The sequence below is a fragment of the Nothoprocta perdicaria genome, unplaced genomic scaffold (genome assembly GCF_003342845.1).
Source record: "Nothoprocta perdicaria isolate Ctin4 unplaced genomic scaffold, notPer1 scaffold_3, whole genome shotgun sequence".
Taxonomy (NCBI): domain Eukaryota; kingdom Metazoa; phylum Chordata; class Aves; order Tinamiformes; family Tinamidae; genus Nothoprocta; species Nothoprocta perdicaria.
This window is the reverse complement of record NW_020455532.1, coordinates 11,338,871-11,357,303: the sequence shown is the minus strand read 5'-3', so window position 1 is coordinate 11,357,303 and position 18,433 is coordinate 11,338,871. Positions and strand designations below refer to the sequence as shown.

Genomic DNA, 18,433 nt, shown 5'->3' with positions numbered 1-18,433 from the left:
GAGACTGTATCTAAGGCTATAAAGCATACTGCGTTTCAAAAGCTTCAGCAGGTTGCATCTGCTAATTGAGATGATACCAGTGGCAGAATTGCAAGTGTTTTGCATAGTGTTCCTGGCTAAATTCTTTGTCCCTTCACTGTATGCACATGAATCCCTAAGAAACAGCTCTAGTAATGAAGTCTGTTCCATGGAAACTTTAGGAGAAATTGTAGCTCCTAGTGCCTTAACTCCCAAGATTTTGTAGACTAGTGACCTTTGTCCTTGAACTACTGTGTCTTAGTGTGCAGTTCCACCACATTTAAAGCCTTCCAACTTGGAGCTGCTGTGATCTCTTCCTCAGTTGTTTATCTCTGTGATGAACTAGTTAAGGAAACTAATACTTACCTCTGTGATGAACTAGTTAAGGAAACTAATACTTACCTCTATGATGAACTAGTTAAGGAAACTAATACCTACCTCTGTGATGAACTAGTTAAGGAAACTACTACTTAAATGAAGCTAACAGCTTTTGGCCCCATTACTGAAGTGACAGGGAGAGATTGAGCAGCCCCTTTCAAGGTTAGCTGCTGCTTCTACCAGCCTAATTTTCAGCCTGATGGGCTCCTTGATCTGACTCACTGTGGGCTGGAAAACAACAGGCACAGTAGGATAGGACTTATTTTGTTCCAACGTCGACCCAACGTTGACCAGTTTTGTGTTGACTCAATAAAGCCTGTAGCTTATGCACTGTGCTCCTGTCCTTGCTGGGGCGAGTGGACTGACTTCTTCATTCTCTGGATCTTTTAAACCAGAAGGAAACTGTTCCTATGTCCTGTTCTGTGGAATTGATATGGAGATTTTTTGAACATTGTAGTATAGGAGATTTGATGACTGTTATGTTGGTGATCTTATGTCAGAATAAATCTCTTCTTCTTTTTCAGCTACACTTCTGAATATTCCAGGGTTCATTGAGCGATTATGCAAACTGGCAACACGAAAGGTGTCTGAAACCACAGGTACTTCCAGCTTCCTGCAGGAGTTAGAAGAGTGGTACACCTGGCTGGACAATGCCCTTGTACTCGATGCGCTGATGAGAGTGGCAAACGAAGAGGCAGAGCAGAGCAGCACAGGTATCTGGCTTCCGTTCTGTCAGCCACCACTAGCTAATCCCTGTTTTACTTCTTCAGTATGTTTTACTTTTCCTTCCTTCACTTCTTGATCCCTGTTCTTGCCCAGAAGGTTGACATAGCAGCCTTTAGGCGTGACTCCTGTTTTGTATTTTCTATACACTGATTAATTTTCATGAGCTGACGGTAACAAAAAGGGGGGAAAAAGGCTCAGGGCAACCATGATCTTTTCACACCTCAATAGCACAGTAATGCTCTACATCCTCAGAACTAATCTTCCTGGGGCTTGTGTAGTAAGTTACTTTTCCAGCATATTTCTCTAAAACTTAAGGTGTTGGGATTAGTTTCTTATACTTCATGCCAAACAAGCGGTTCCTTTAAAAAGGAAGGTGGTTACAAAAAAAAGTTAATTGGGAAAAATATATTGTTCCCCAGAAGCGTATGGAAATGTTGATCCAGACATAGAAAGATGCTTTGAACTGAGCAGCCGATTTATTTCTTTGCCCACCAGCACTACAAAGATGGGATGTTGGCCTTATTTCACCCAAAATACTCTGCAATGGAATGAGAATTACCGCAGCATTTTGAAATGTAAATCTCTGCTTCTGTGCTTTTTTAGAAAGCATTCTTGTTATCCAGCTTTCTCAATTGTATAGCAGTTAATTAGCAAAAGGTAGTAGAAACTGGACAACATTTAAATATTTAAAAAAAACATGTTTTGAAACAGAAATCACAAGATTCTCTCTCTGAGGTGGAACGTGGTTGACCACCACTCTTAACCACAGCATCAGTTACCAGGCAAACGTACGGATAGACTGTATGTGTTTCTGATAATCCCACCTCTGTTTTATTACCTTTTCTGCCATGCCCTTTCTTGTACCATAGTCTTTATTATTTTTGGATAATCCTACTTATTTCATGCAGGAGATGGCATGTAGCTTTTTGTGGAGAAATGAATTAGTTGCATTTTATCTAATCTAAGCTGTTTTTCCTCTTCTCTTGCATCTAACTTAAAATATTTTATTTTGTTGTTGTTATATACTACTAATTTTTGTTGAGAAGAAGATGTAAGCAGATAACTCCAGGCCTATATCTGCACTGTTTGAATGTAAAAGTAGCTGTAACAAATCCTTTCCTGTTGAAACTCTGGCTCACATCTTTGCCCTCTCGTTCAGAGTCTTCAGACGAGAGTGGATTGGCCAACACCTCAACACGCACCCAGCTTCCACAGTCCATGAAGATCATGCACGAGATTATGTATAAGCTGGAAGTGTTGTATGTTCTCTGCGTGTTGCTCATGGGGAGGCAAAGAAATCAGGTGAGCACTTTATGAGTGATCACACATGCATAAACTGATGTCTTTTTAAACCTGGGTGCTCGTTAATTAGGTCATAGATGCAGGAACATGAAGAGCGAAGCTCAAGGCATAAAGCTGGATAAATCCCATCGTATGCAGCAAACAGACAAGGAGTGTTTTGTTCCCGAAAACCAGAACGAGCTCTGGGGTCAGGCTTGTCCCAGGCTGTGCTTAGCAGCGTGGGGGTGGCGTTCAGTCCTTGCAGAGCTGCCTCTCTAGTGCGAGATGGCTGCAGAATAACAAAGAGCAGGCCTAGATCTGGTGCATGTGTTAAAGCAGCCGGGATCTGCCCTGATCTGCAGCAGCAAGTGCCAGGAACGGCTCAACCAGGGAGCATCCTCTGCCTGGATGTGAATGTACCCGGGAGGCTACCGGAGCTGCCTGCTGAGCATCCGTGCACTGGTGACTCTGGGCAGGGAATGCTCAAGACATAATTGTAGCTACCAGAACACAGGTCTGTTAAGAGGACTGTGATTTTGCTTTGTATCGAGTCAGATAATTCATCCCTGCCTAATTTTACCAAAAGAAGGCAGTTTTACAGCTGCTGCAGAAACGGCTGCCAGCCTGCACTTGTGCTGCTGCTGCCTATTTAGGAAGCTGGCAAGAGAACCGTGGTATCTCTGTGGCTCAGTTCGAGTGTATTATCATTAGATGTGACATAGTAGCAATTATGCTATAGAAATAGCTAGTTTTGAAGCTATTTAAAGCTGAAACTTTTATTTGCTAGGAAGAAAACTCCTTGTTCTTCCTCTGCTATTCCTGTCCCTATGCAAATAGGGGAACTGGTTGTCATAGGGTAAAGCTGGCAGGCAGGGAGCTTTCCTTCTGGAGCTAATTTGGGACTGGAAGTGCATTTTACAAGATTTAAGTCCAACCACTGTGTTTCAAGAGTCAACTCCTTTGTGAAGAGCACTGCCTTTGTTTGAAACCCATGATATATCCAACATTACTTAATCTACATAGAGCTGTCAAGAAATAGTTTGATGGATGTAAATCATGCCGCTTCTTGAGAGAAAGTCAGGTTAAGAATTCCCAACTGGGCTGTTCTGTTATTCAGAAATAAATAGCTTTACGTGGAAAGTTCCCATAAGCAGGAAAGAGCAGTAGTGTCTACGTTAGTACTCTAACTAGCAAGCGTTTCAGCCACATGATGGTATCTCTAGCCCCTGAGGAGCTAAAAGTGCTGGTTCTGACATCAGCCTTCCAGGCTGGATAGCCAAAGGTCGTACAAATTTGATATTGGAATGATTTTTAATATTTTCCAGCAGGTCGAGGGGGGTGATCGTCCCCCTACACACAGCCCTGGTGAGGCCACATGTGGAGACTGTGTCCAGTTCTGGGCTGCCCAGGACAAGAGGGATGTGGAGCTGCTGGAGAGAGTCCAGCGCAGGGCTACCAGGATGATCCGGGGCCTGGAACATCTGCCCTATGAGCAAAGGCTGAGGGAGCTGGGTCTGTTCAGCCTGGAGAAGAGGAGGCTGAGGGGGGACCTGATCAGTGTCTGTAAATACCTCAAGGGAGGCAGTGAGGAGGAGGGGGCGGCCTCTTTTCAGTGGTGGCCAGCGACAGGACTAGAGGAGACGGCCACAAGCTGAAGCACCAAAAGTTCCACAGGAGCTTAAAAAATTTCTTAGCAGTGAGGGTGCCAGAGCCCTGGCACAGGCTGCCCAGAGAGGTTGTGGAGTCTCCTTCTCTGGAAATCTTCCAAACCTGCTTGGACACAGCCCTGTGCCACGTGCTCTAGGTGACCCTGCATGTGCAGTGGGGTTGGACTAGATGACCTCTGGAGGTCCCTTCCAACCTTAAGAATTCTACGAAAACATCTAAGGACGTCCCGGTCCACCGTCTCATGATGAACAACGTAATGGTCTGGCACATGCTTAAGCCATGATGCCTCTTCTTTGCAAAACTGAATATTTACTCCGAATCCTTTGTTTAAACTTGACTGCTGGCCAGCTCTCGCAGATTGAAAACAGTGTTAGCAGTGACTCAGTTCCTACCTGCTGCCACGTTGCGGCTGAGCTCACTCCTGGGGACAAATGATGTTTCACCACCAATCTTTGCCTTTGCTTCTCTCATCATGGTCCCACCTCAAACTGCTCCTCTCATATACATATTTTTCCAGGCTGACTTATATTTCCGTGTTGTGCTGGAGGGCAGCTGTAGTTGCTCCTGCTGTAGGGAGCCAAGCTGCACGCAGTAGAAGAATGTGGAATGGCTCTGGTAGTGAGAAGGCAGCAGAGCAGCTGCTGTGAAGCTGGGCAGCAACAGGGAAAAGTCAAAGGTGTTTGAAGGACTGTGGGAATGAGTTGGGAGACTGGAAGGATCCAGTGCCTTGACTGACCCAGAAATTCTGTCATTCCTTGGTGAGATGCAAACTTTGCATTCAATAATAACGCTGGGCTGAATGCATTTCAAATTAGAGATGTATTTGGGCCAGGCTATGTTCTGTCTGTACAACAGGTATCCAAGTTAATATAAGGAGCATGGAGAGCTGTGCTCACAGGCAGACTTCACCCCCAGAGCCCCAAGAGCGATTTCTGTCGGAGGTTTGTGGGTTGGAGGATCCCAGAGCCTCCTCAAGGAAGGGAGCCCAGAAGTCTCCGAGTTCCGCAGTCTGCCAGGGTGGCACGAGGAAGGTGGAGGGAGCTGCCCCAAACTTGCTGCTCGGGGAGCTGCCCCGCAGCAGGAGGGTGATTGCATGGGTGGGAAGTTAGTGGCTGCAGCTGAGAGAATTTCAAAACCCTACCAGCTACGCTGCTGAAAGGGTAAAACTTAAACTAGAAAATAGGGTGGCTTAAACACTTCCAGTTAGCTCAAGCATTTGACGAAATGGAGCAAAATGCAAGGCTCAGCTTAAAATGCCATTAGTTAGTTCACTGCAGGGGTGGTCTAGGTGAATATTTAGGTGACCTTTTTAGGTGCATTATTCCTGTTGCTACTTTTGGCACTTCTTTTATTATTTTTATGTGTGTGTGTGTGTGTGTGTATATATATATATTTTTTTTTTTTTTTAAACGAATATTGACTACAACCCATTACTTCCACACTGAGCAGACTGCTCCAGTGGCTTGTTTACTGAATCCCAAGGGAGCCTGTCAGTGCAGGGACAAAGCCTGTGGTTGTGCTTTGCCAGTCGTGCATGATTTTCAATTCTGACCCCGCTCAAGGGCTGCTGCTGGTCGCAGGGCTCCAGCTAGTGAGGGTCTGGGTCTCCGTCTGTACTTCTCCTCCTTGCCTTTCAGATTACCTGCATCAATAGGAGCCGTGCTTGGACTGAAGGCATTTAATGGGAATTCACACCAAAAGCATTGCATATTTTACCTGAGCAACCAGCCTATTTCAAACATGTCAGTGTTCTGCATCATTGCCTTGGTGGGCAGACTGATAGACCAGAGTCTTTTAGCCTTTTCTTTGCTTGTCATATTCCAGAGAGGTTTGATTTTCTATTAATCCGTAGAAGCGGCGACTCAACCCTAGTTTTACTGTTAGTGCTGAACTGCCCTCGGTCACTTGAACAAAAATGCTCTTGATATTTTACATTGTCATCAAAGGGCTACCTCAGCATTAGCTGGGGAGACAGAGCCTGCTCTGTAGATGCCTGGCAGCAGAGTGCTCCTAGTTCAGCTTTCGTGATGCACAGAAACATGGGTGCAGAAGTATAGGTGTGTTTTCAAACACATTTTCCTAATATCCCAAAGCACTTCCTGAGGCACAGCGGTTAACTTAAGTGTTGGCTAACAGCTTCCTACAAAAAAAGAGTCTGTTTTCTCTCCATGACCACCAAATGGAAACTATTCTAATGATACACTATGCTTAGTATGCCTGCTAACATAAACACATGCTGTTTGATAAAGGATTTACTTTTTCCGCTGTCAGAAAATTGAATAATTCTGCCCATCTGTTTACCAGACTCTGTTATATCCATATTTGAGGCTACAACAAATGAGGACTTTTTTTCTTTCCTAGGTTCATAAGATGATAGCAGAGTTCAAGCTGATTCCCGGCCTCAATAATTTGTTTGACAAACTGATCTGGAGGAAGCATTCGGCATCTGCCCTGGTTCTGCATGGACATAATCAAAATTGTGACTGTAGCCCAGTGAGTAACTTTATGAACGCTGTATCGAATCTTGATATCATTTATAATGCACATCTGGATTGTAAATACAGTGAGATGTGGTAGGATCCAGTGTTTTGTTTTATGCTGCGATTGTTTTCACCAAAATCTTTACGTTTGGTTCCTTCTTGTTTGTGGGAAAATTAGCCTTTTTTTGTCTCTCAAAATTTGGAACTAGGAAAGAGGCTATTTCTGTAATTCCTGAAGACCAAAAAGAAGGGAAGACCAGAACTTAAAAAAATGGTAGGTAAGAGGTCAGCAAAGACGGACAAAGAAAAAAGATTACAATCAATTTTTTCAGACTTAGATATAAAACATTATTCTAAACTGATCAGTGTAGGGATGAGCATTTTGCCTTTGCAGTGATAAGTCATTTATTGACTATCACATGTGTAGGTTTGCATGGGGGCTCCAGTCCAGTTCTGTTCATGGAAGCCTGCAAAGCGCAGCCTTCTGTATCTATGCAAGTCACTTGCTCTGCTGTGTGAATGGGTTTGATTTGGAGAGATCTCCAGTTCAACCACTACGTAATATCTGCTAGCTAAGTGAAGAGGTCCAGAAACTCTGAAGTAATTTTCAATCTCTTCTCTCCATTTTTTAGGACATCACTTTAAAAATACAGTTCCTGAGGCTCCTTCAGAGCTTTAGTGATCATCACGAGTGAGTATAAAAAACTGGGTGGGTTGTGGCTCAGCAGTGTTGTTTGCCCAGCTCAGTGGTGTCCTAGGCACCGCGCAGGCTCTGTGTGAATGGAAAGTTGTCCTGCCCTTGAAACTCTTCTCAGATGTTCACATGCCCTTGAGCTTTTGCTATGAATAGACTCAGGATATATTCACCAGTGAGCGTTTTTAAGTGTGCTTTTTGGTGCTAAACTAGCCCATTTCGCCTCCTCTTGAAATGAATTGAAGCTTTCATGTGATAGTTAACACTTTTTGGCTGAAGAGAGAAGGAAGTGGCTTTCATGATGCTGTTCATCTTCTCTGTTCGTTGAGAAGTGCTTGTGAGGTGAGATGTTCATGGGATGACTTTCCCAGAATGGTTGAGGTTGGAAAGGACCTCTAGAGATCCAACCCCCTGCTCCAGCTCGGACACTTTTCCTGCTGTGTGAATGCTGAGGTTTAATTCAAAGTGTCACCAACATAAAGAGGCTTTTGGAAGAAGATCAGGGGAAATGCAGTGTATCTGCAGAAGTAGCAATTTTCTTTTGCCCTTGCACAAAGGAGACTGGGAAGAGCGACTGCTACTTAAATGCCATCAATGGAGAAGGCCCAATTTAGCTCAATAAAATGTTCAACAGTTACCTGTAACTCATCAATAGGCAGTTAGAACCTGCAAGATTTCTGTTTCCCCTGAGGTTTGATTCTTCTGTAGTCACTAGAGGATTATGCAGTGTTGTGGAAGAGTTGTTTGTTCCTGAGCTTTTTCCCAAGTTCTCATACAGTTACACTCATTGGCTCTAGTCTTACTTGCAGAATCACATCTTCCGTTGTGTCAATGTTGTGCCACCCTAATGTGACCCTGCAAGTCCTTATAAATCTCATTTCAGGAATATTACACTAAATAACATATTACCCCTCTTGATGCCTTCACTTAATTAGCTTGTGTTATTTACAACCCTTATTTACAGGGCTGATAATTCTGTGTAGGTTTTATCTAGTACTATTAAAATTCTTGGATCTTCTCTTAAAAGTAGCAGAAGGTTTAATTGGAGGGGAGGAAAAACCTTAAGTATGGGGAAGTGCTGGATAAAACATGAAGGGAAGACTGACGTATTGCAGTTCCTTTTTGCAGGACATTGCTTGTCCAGAAATCGCTTCAGGTTTTCCAATAGAATCTCCTAAGATACTATTCATATTTAAGCAACTCCTAAAAATATTTCAGGCTTATTTAAACAAAACAGAGCTTTTGCTTGCAACATCTGAGCTAAGGAAGGTGTGGAATCTATCTAGTGGAATCTGTTATTGCATAAACTCTGCAAAGTCACAGATCTGTTGAAGGAGCTGAGGGCAGGATGAAAACAAGTCCTTGTATTTTAATACTGCCATCAGTGAAATGATGAGTAAATCCAGAAACTGCAGAACTCTGTGCGTGTGGAGAGGGGTCATATTTTCATTACAGAAACCTGTTGATGCAGAACAAAAGAAGCTTCACGTGACAGCCTCGGTGAGCACTAATCTGGAACATAGTGTTTGAAGCAAGAAGGCATGTGAAGGAAGCTTCCCTTCCCCATCACCTTTCTGATCCCATAGTTTCTATGTAGTTACTGTATTTTCATGAGCAGGTTCTCTTCCCACACCCAGGTATCTCATCGTTCTTTATGGTTTCCTGAAAATAACTTCTGGCTCTCTGGTTCTAAGCAGGTTGAAATCAGAGGGCTCTTGGGAGCGTGTTGGAATTAAAGGGGGAATTGTGGTAAAAGGAGACTCTGGAGTACACTTCTCTGTCTGTCCTGCTCTGAACTCTGGGGGGTTCTTCTATAGATAATCCACTTGAATTTCATTATGAGTATATATATATGTTTAATAAGGCATTTTAGTAGATTTGTTTATATATCTGTGGTTTTTTTTATATCCATTACTGTTTGCTTTTCTGCATTTCTTGAAGTCATTAAATATTTTCAGAGTAACTAGTTCTATCAGAATAATAAAATACAAAGATTATTTTGTTTGTTTTGATCCAGTAAATAGTATAGTCACTTTATGGCAGAGGGAAAGCTGGAAGCTGTGGAGGAGTGTGCTGTTTAAGTCTGTTGAAATGTAGCAAAATATTGCGGAGGTTTGTAAAACTGGAAGCAAATATTTGCAAAACAAACGCTGGGATCCTGACCAGATCATCAAAGGCGTAGATATCATGAAGCTGGTTAGTGTTGAGATTTGCATTGGGCAAATCTCAGAGGAGGCTTCCAGAACTGCAGCTAGCTTGGTGCTTAGTGCTATTACTCTTGGTGGCAATGCACGTCTGTCTGTGTGTGTTTAATTCTCTCCCTTGTGTCTTTTCCCCTTATTCCCCACCTATCTCGCTTTAGGAACAAGTACCTGCTTTTAAACAGCCAAGAACTCAACGAGCTGAGTGCAATCTCCCATAAAGCCAACATCCCAGAGGTTGATGCAGTCATTAACACAGACAGGTAAGTAGGGGCAGAGGTTCTAGGCCATCAAATTTGAGCATTTTGGAAGCCCTTACACTGCAGCTACGATGTCACCTGCTTAGTCTGGCGGCCTGCAAAGCACCACACTCACTCCCTGCTGAAACCTATCACTGAATCTCAAGCATCTCGATGTGTTCATGGTTGTTAGCAGCTTGATAGTGTGCTTGAACTCTGAGTAAAGCCCTTTAAAAACAAATGCAACCCAACATGGAGATTTGGAGTTATGACTTCCATAGGATGTTTTAAGTCTGCCCATTTGGCCTGTCTCATTCTTGGCTTTGCTGGATCCCTCTTATGCATGAATTGCTGCTACTAATAAATACTAGGCTTGAGATTCAGGAGCAGTCAGTGCACGTGAATGTGTAATTCCAGTCTGCATAAACAGATTTAGGAGTCTGCTCGAAGCTTTTATTTTAAGAGCAGCTAATAACTGGAATAAGCTAAATTAGATTAACATGTTAAACCACTTAGCCAAGTGAAATGCTGGGAATTCTCTATCTGTTGGGTTGACTTCGTAGATTTGGTTTTAATATACAGCTCTGATGGGAAAACCTTCCAAACCTCACAAAACCCTCAGATTTTCAGAATTTAGTGGTCAGAATTCTTCAGCAGGGACCTGGATTGCACAAAGCAGATTTATCTTGCCTCAAAAGCGAGTTCTGTAAGAGGATTCCTAGATTATAATTATTATCATCATAATCTGCCTGACTGGTAAGAAATTGTATCAGTGTTGCTCAGAGGACCTCCTCCTAAGCACAGGAACCTTTCAGTTTTTGTTCACAAAGGAGTAAATATTTGGCGAGGGGAAGAAATTTGACCTGAGTGCCCGGAAAGGAAGGGAACAAGGATGGAAACAGCTTTTTGCATCCTGCAGAGGTTCTCAGTTTTCTTACACCTTAGGTAAAAGACAGTCTTGCTGAAAGCACCCACCTTCCTCAAGGGCTTGCTCAGCTGGTTATTGACTGCTCATTAGAGGTGTTGATGCAATCTAAAGGCAAGAACCTGGGTCAGTCAGCTGAACTACACGTGCTTTTTGTCCTTGGGGTAGAGAAGTGCCACTCTGGAGCATCTTACCCTGCCTCTGCAGAGTGGCTTGTAGCCAGGCAGGCAGCATCACTCAGCTTCTGGCACAAACTCAGTTTCATTTCCAACCTTATTTGCACATGAGATTTTGGCACATGAGACATGAGATTTCTCATGGGACATGAGATTAAGGCAGGGCCATGAGATTAAGGCAGGGCTTCTGCATGTGATTAGGGTGGTTACTGAGGTGCTATTATATACATGCTATATCCCAGCCCTAGGACCTGTCTAAATTTGTTGGTGCAGAGCACTGGATTCACTGTTCTGCAGAGTAAAACACTTGTCAGCCTCTCATACTGTAACTTTTTTTTTGCATGTTTTAGGAGTCTTGTCTGTGATGGGAAAAGAGGTTTGTTAACCAGACTGCTTCAGGTCATGAAGAAGGAGCCAGCTGAATCCTCCTTCAGGTGGGCTTTGCTTGCTCTTCAGTGTATTGTTTTGAGGGGGCTGGAAAAGCAGTTTTCACATCTTGCAGCAGCTGAAAATGCTTAAAATAATGTGCAAAAAGATTTTTGTTGCATTTGGTTGCAATGACACGGTGCAGGTAAGAGAGAAGGCCAAAGCCTGTGTTGGACCTTTTATCCAATAAAACTGCCTGCATTCTGTGGGATTAACACATCTCTCTCCAGCTTCGCATTGGAATGAAGTTGATGAGGGAACTTAGTTTAAGTTCTGATTGTGATTATGTTTTCCTCCTTTCTCCATTATTAAAACTAAACGCACATTTCTGTATCTCAGGTTTTGGCAAGCGAGGGCTGTTGAAAGCTTCCTGCGAGGCACCACCTCCTATGCAGACCAGATGTTCCTCCTGAAGAGAGGGCTCCTGGAGGTAAGAAACGCCATTGAATTCAATCTGTAGCATATCTCCATAGCAAACAAGAAGGGTTTTTAAATGTAGAAATCAGGGAAAAAATGGCATGGCTAAATAATCCCTATAATAGCAGAGCAATTTTTGTAATGTTTAAAGTGTCTATGAATTTTGCTTGTGACAGCTAGGCATGGGCTGGCCCATTCGAGTAAATTAACTTTCTGCTGGTGCAGACTGTAGAAGACTCAGCTGAATGGTTGTCTGTTTGTTCTGCCATATAGAACTAAACCTGCAGATAAATGTTTGAAGCAGTGATTAACTCGAGCTTTGCTAGGCTGTGGCAGTGACGTGTTTTCTTCCACTGGCAGCATATTCTCTACTGCATCGTTGACAGCGAGTGCAAATCGCGGGACGTGCTGCAGAGTTACTTTGACCTTCTAGGGGAACTGATGAAATTCAATATCGATGCATTCAAGAGGTTCAACAAGTACATCAACACAGATGAGAAGGTAAATATTTGTAAAAGTTGTCCCCATCAGGTTGAATGGCACCCTTGTATAACCAGTTGTAGCAGTGGGAAACTCAGGTTTGTTGGTTACTTTGAGCGTGACAGTTGAGCTTAGGGCACAGTAAACCCAGAGCACTGACCCAGCTTCATAACTCCATCAGTTGCTGCCTTTCCCTGTGCATTCCCTGCCTGTGTTTTCCAAAGGGCTCCCAGCTGTTCTGAGTCAGCAAGTTCTGAGATGTCCCAAAAATCTTTTCCTGTTGGGTGATGGGGCAAAACCAAGGTCAGAGCTCAGAGACTGCAGAGCAGTTCTCATGATCTCACTGGCTTTTGCTTTGAAATGGTTGTTGTGGCCATAGATGCAGGACATCCAATATGTATTTCCACGGTCACTTGTAAAGAAAATTCTTAGGAAGACAAACCTTAATGAAGCTGACTTAAAATATTACCATTGGTTAATGCTAAAAGCTTTGCTTCGGTACTCTTTGAATTTAGAGGCATATTTAGAAAGTCATGGCTATCAGTTCATGGAAAGTCTATCCCCTGCACAACACAAAAGTTTTATTTTTAGATCAAGAATGGACAACTCTTAATGCATAAGTAGTTTTATGTTTTTATGCACTTCTGAGCCTGTAGTCTCAGCTAGTGTTTAGCTTTTGAATGGCCTTCTAGTCTTACGATACTTGGCAGCAAGTAGGAAGGTTTTTAAATCTGTCAGACTTTGGAGAATAGAAGCAGAGAAGTATTTTGAAGAAGGATGTATTTAATATCACATTGATCTCTAATAACTGAACTGACAGATTCTAGAGAATCTATTTCTGGAAAAAAATACATCGTATGTGTTCAGATGAAGTGTAGGAAAAGCCCAACAGCCCGTGCTTTTCTCTCCCTCTTTGAAAGCAAGCAGCCTGTGAAATCTTGGTCTCGTTGAAGTGACGGGGGCTGTAAAATCCTGGCATGGATGTTATCAGTGCCAGGCATCCTTCAGTCAGCCCTTGCTGCCAGGATTGGCTTGGCTTGCGTGAGGCAGATCAGGAGCACATGTCCCCTTTTATTTTCATTGGGGTTAAAGCAAGTTACTTAAGGGTTAGTGTATCTACTCCTTGCTCTTAGGCTGACCAGGCCTGTTCCACTCTGCTGTGAGCTCTTCTAGGGAGAGCGTGGCCTGACCAAGTGTTCAGGCTGAAACCACAACCACGGTTTTTGGCACTCAGAACCTCTCTTTTTGTCCTTGTTTCTGAAGTGATGGGGCAGTTGTCTGCATTTGTGAAGCCTTATTTTACAGATAGGGGCCTGTGAGATGGTTTCTCCTACCCGTAACCTTTAAGAACAGTCCTCTTCCAGTGCTGAAAGCTCAGTTCTGGAGTGCTGCTGTTGCCCTTTTCACCCAGCTTTATTTGTTGCACCACCTGGTAGCCTGTTCCCTTTGTGCCAAGAGAGAGTTGAGTTTAGTTTATGCACTTTTTGGTCAAAACACACTCCTAAAAGCGTGCGAAATGCTTTTCTGTCAGGCTGCTTCTCTTAGTGCTCGTGGAGGACTCTTGTGGGGCAAATGCAACACTAAAAGAAGTCTTTCTCTTTAGTTCCAGACATTTTTGAATCAGATCAACAGTTCATTGGTCGACTCAAACATGTTGGTTCGCTGCATTACGTTGTCCCTGGACCGATTTGAGAATCAGTCTGATGCTAAAGGTAAAGAATAAGGACTGTTGGCTTCAGTGGTGACAGCGTTGGTTTTAAGCCTGGGCTTTGAAAATGCTGGTTGGAGACCGAGAAATACCCCCTGTATAATCAGTGTTTCTGAACTGTAATAACGTGATGATTTTCTTTCTCCCCTTGCTGCAGTTGCAGAAGTCCTGTCCGAATGCCGCCTGCTGTCGTACATGTCCCAGATGTCCATGAGAATGTCCTTTCTCTTCCGTCTCATTAATATTATTCACGTACAGACGCTCACCCAGGTAAGGAGCTGACAGTAATTTCACTGGTTCCTGGCTGATACCGTGTGCTGGGCTGGGAGCAGGGAGGAATCTGGCTTCTCCTCAAGAGGCCCACGGCGCTTTTCTGTCTTTTTCAAGAACTTTTCAAGTCTTTTTCAAGTCCTTTTCAAGAACTTCCCCTGCATTCTTTCATCTCTAAGGTTAAATCTCATTGTTTTTTGACCTACCATGTTATTTTTACTTTTAGGAAAATGTCAGTTGTTTGAACACGAGTCTAGTTATCTTAATGCTGGCCCGAAGGAAAGAAAAGCTTCCTTTTTATCTGCGCACTTTGCAACAGATGGAATACACCGAGAAATACCCAGGCTTCATCCTGAACAACTTCCACAGTCTCCTGCGATTCTGGCAACAGCATTACCTCAACAAGGACAAAGACAGCACCTGCTTAGAAAATGTATGTGAACCTCTTAAACACAGTAAGAGAAATCAAAGCTGTCTGTGTACTGTAATTTTCTCAAGTGCTTTTCACACCGTTTCAGCAGTCAGGTCTGCATGAAGTAGGTGTGAGGTCAGAGATGGAGGGTTGTCTTTTGGGGCAGCCTCTATAGAGTCGATTTTAAGGATCCCAAGCCAGGAGGCTTCTTGCTGCCTTCTGTGGGGCTGAGCTCCTGTGCCTGCTGCCCCCTCAGCCAGCAGCTGCCTGACACCTCCTCCTCCTGCCAGGACAGAGCCCTTGGGCTTACAGCACTGCTGTGCAGTGGCCCATCTGTTTGGAGCTATTGTGAGGTAGATTTCTGTTCTACATCTCAGCATCAATTCCTCCCTAAGCCTGCTTTTCCTGAGGATGCGTCTGGCTGTATTTAATTCTTCCCAGTTATTCAAGCCGTGCATCAGGTGCCTGCTGGAGGAGCACACAGGTGACTGGTGGCTGCAGGGGGGCCTGCACCGCAGCATCCTGCTCCAGGGTCTGTTTGCTTGGGATGTGCTGCCTCCTGGGGAGCTTGCTCTGCTGCCCCTTTGCCTCCAGTGTCCTTTAATGCCACCTCTGATGCTGCCCTGCTAGCAGGATGGATGTGCTGGAGGTTGCAGTGGAAATTATGGCTCAGTGACCACTTCACCCCTGAGTGGAATGACCTTCATGGTGGATCAGAGGGTGGATCAGAGGAAGCTGGTCCGGATAGGGAGTGATTCCCAGCTTCCAGTGCCTGGGATGACTACACGTTGGTGCCTGCAGCCCCTGCTAACCGTCCTCTTCTCCCCCCACAGAGCTCATGTATTAGTTTTACCTACTGGAAAGAGACTGTGTCTATACTGCTCAGTGCGGACCGGACTTCCCCCTGTGCCATAGTTAGCTACATCGACGAGGCCTACATGGACATTGACAGAGACTTCTGCGAGGAGTGAGCGCCCACGCCGGCGGGGACAGCGCCGGGAGGGTGCCCAGGAGCCCGTGGAATTTCAGGGATACGCCGTGTCGTGCGCGCGCCGCTCGGAGCCGCCGGCGAAACCCCGGCCCCCTCCCTGGCCCCACTCATCTCCCACGGAGGAGCCCTGCAGAGCGCTCCGGGCAGCACATTCAGGGACGTGGCTGCCGTTTGTTCCGGGATAAAATAGTCACCTGCAAAAAAAGCACCCAAGCCTTCCCCCTTCCCACCCCCTCCAGTCAAAAGTGGCTGGTCCGAGTCCCTTTGGATGGCAAATGACAATATCCTGTATGGTGCCAATTTGGTTGGGGACCTTTTCTTTTTTTCCGGGCTCCCAGACTGAGCAAGTCAAAAAGCACAGAACTCGCCCTCCAAATGTGAGGTCCAAGGAGCCGCTCTGCCGGGACACCAGCCACATGCAGAGCCACCGCGAGGATCCTTCCAGGTTTAGCTCTTCTGTTGGGGGTTGGAATCGGGGGTCAGGGTTGGGTAGAGTGAGTGTGAGTGCGTGTGCTTGTAACTCCCGAGAGCCCCAGCTCCAGTGGCCTCTTGACCGCCTCCTTTCGGATCACTTGGTACTAAATCTGTTCAGCCTTTGTCTGTTTGTGCGTTAGGAGAGAGCCCCTGCTCCTGCTGTCCTTCCTGCAGAGCCCTCCTGGCGGGAGCTGTTTGTACAAAGCTGCGGAGAACGGAGACGTTTCGGCCGTGGTGGAACCGCCACAGGGGTTGGCTTTTTCCTGGAGCACTAGCATTAAAGCCTACTAATTTTTTAAAAACTTGCGGCTTGTCCCTTCTTGGGTAACTAATCTGGGTTTAAAATCCTTTTAGGGACCGTTGCTGAAATTGCTTTCCAAGAGCAAGTTGAGGACCCTTGCTCTTGATGCTAACCTGCTGTGCCTGGAAGGCTCCTGTCGGTCTCTGCTGTCAGTCCTTAATATCAACACACACACGTTAATCTCGAAGTGCAATATTTATTGGAGATGTCTGCGTTTCCCGCATTTGTCTTGAGCGGGATGTGTTAAAGGCTGGGACTAAACACTCCCCGTTGAAGGTAACGCTGTAGGATACCTTGGGAAAGGGGGGGAGCAGGTTTTGGCAGAGTCCCAGTTGTCAAAGCCGCCCTGCCTGCTCCCCAGTGTTAATTATGTTGCTCCAAGACAGTCACATTCCCAGGAATGAAATACAGTCCGAAAGCCTGAGCCACTGCCTTTAAGACCAAACTTACCCTCTTGAAGCTCCAGCTCCAAGAATCCCTTTTCCTTCCAAACAGGCACCCGAATTACTTCTTTTTACCTTACCTGACGAGGCATTTACCGTTCCTGCTCGCCGGGAGCTGCAGGTGGGGACTGGCGGTGAGGATGTCCCCAAGCTGCAGCCTCTTCTCCCTCGTCTTTACCAGCAGCAGGAAAGTCCCGCTGGGAAGCCCAGTGCCCAGGCCTGGCTTCCAGCGCCTAGTGCAGGATTTGCTCTCAAAGTCACCCTCTTCTCCTCCAGCTTTTCCTGCACTTCTGCATCCTGCTGTGGACTCACAGTCAGTACTTGGCTTGCGGGGTGGCCGGCGACTCCGAGCTCGTGGGTAACACGGAGCCTCCCAGGACCCCGGGAGCCTCCCTGCAGGGCCAGGGAGCCCTGGGGCAGCTGCAACTCTCTGTTCTTCATCAGGTCACCCCCCACCCTAACCCTCCTCCTCCTCCCTGGCTCATTTTTTTCTCTTCTGTATTTTTTCTTTTTTTTTTTTTTTTTCCTTTTTTTTCCCCCCTTGGGTATTTGTGCTTTTGGTGTATCTGCTTCTTAACTGTAATAGATGTACACTCAAAATAAATGCTTCAAATTAAAACCCTTGGTGCCAGGCGAGGGCTGCCTTTTCCCTTAGTCACTTGCTGCAGCCACCGAGTGCTGCCCTAAACCTGCAGCGGCGCTTTTGCATCCCACGTCCCTGCAGCCCCCACCTGGTCTTGGCCACTGAGCTGCAGTATTCCCAGCCTGGCTCAGGGGAGCGCAGGAATTGATGTGTTTTTGTGGATGTGGGATCCCCACGGGCTAGGGGCACCTTCAGGCTGGTGCAGAGGGTGAAGTTGCTTCCCTTGGAGCGCAGGGACAGGATGGGCTGCAGCCCATCCTGCTCCGGGAGCCTCTCTGGCCCCAGCGGCTGTTCCATGGATCTTTTCTGGAGAGGGAGGAGGTTGTTCCAGCTTCCTCCTGCTCTGTGTTAGGGAGGAAGGGCCCTGTGTGGGGCCGGTGCCTGCCCTGGCTGCGGTGGCAGATGGAGCAGTGGGGAAGGAGGCAGGAGCCGAGGCCAACACGGCTGCCTCCAGCTCTGCCCTGTCCCTGCGCCCCGCTGAGGTTCGTTGCTGCCCCCGTTAATGCCAATTTACTAACTGCAGACAAACGTAGTAAAAGGAAGCTTATTAAAGAAATCTACTTTAAAGAAGTAAGTGGAATGTCTTTTTTTGTAGGGCATTTTCCAAGGCTGCAGGAGGCTTCACTGGGGGCTGTTCTTAGGCTTCCCCGCCTCTCAGCGGATCTGGAGGGGGATCTGCCTGGTCCTTCCCCTTCACCCACCTCCCCTGATGGAAACAGAGTTTGGGAAGGAGGGACAACAAAGGCCCTGTCCCCAGGGCTGAACCAGGCTGCTGGTGCAGGCCTAGGAGCGAAGGGCTCTTGTCTGAGCTGGGCGCTGAGGTGCCCGGGGACCAGTTTGCCCTCTGCTGGCAACAGCTCTGAGTCTGATGCCCAACGGGACTGCTGCCCCTTTGCTATCCCGTAGGTTTCACCGATGGAGGTGAAGCCCTGCCCGTGCTCCTGCTCTGCCTCACCAGTTCTCCAGCGCACAGCACAGACACGAAGCAGCCGCGCGGGGCAGAGAGCTCCGTTTATTGACTCGGTGCCGAGCGGGCAGCGACTGTTGCAGCCTTTGGCCCCCAGACACCAGCAGGGATGATC

At 46.0% G+C, this 18,433-nt stretch overlaps 1 protein-coding gene across 1 annotated transcript in view; it reads left to right on the top strand.

The window, feature by feature from the left end:
* TRPC4AP (transient receptor potential cation channel subfamily C member 4 associated protein) overlaps positions 1–16,880 on the top strand; it is a 32,742-nt gene extending 15,862 nt beyond the window's left edge. The window contains exons 9-20 of the mRNA XM_026042041.1: positions 921–1,109; positions 2,282–2,424; positions 6,433–6,564; positions 7,184–7,242; positions 9,608–9,709; positions 11,137–11,220; positions 11,552–11,642; positions 11,990–12,130; positions 13,713–13,821; positions 13,975–14,087; positions 14,314–14,520; positions 15,333–16,880. Coding sequence (XP_025897826.1) covers positions 921–1,109; positions 2,282–2,424; positions 6,433–6,564; positions 7,184–7,242; positions 9,608–9,709; positions 11,137–11,220; positions 11,552–11,642; positions 11,990–12,130; positions 13,713–13,821; positions 13,975–14,087; positions 14,314–14,520; positions 15,333–15,470 — 1,508 coding nt within the window. The 3' untranslated portion in view covers positions 15,471–16,880. The remainder of the gene's footprint in view (positions 1–920; positions 1,110–2,281; positions 2,425–6,432; positions 6,565–7,183; positions 7,243–9,607; positions 9,710–11,136; positions 11,221–11,551; positions 11,643–11,989; positions 12,131–13,712; positions 13,822–13,974; positions 14,088–14,313; positions 14,521–15,332) is intronic.
* Positions 16,881–18,433: the final 1,553 nt, after the last annotated feature.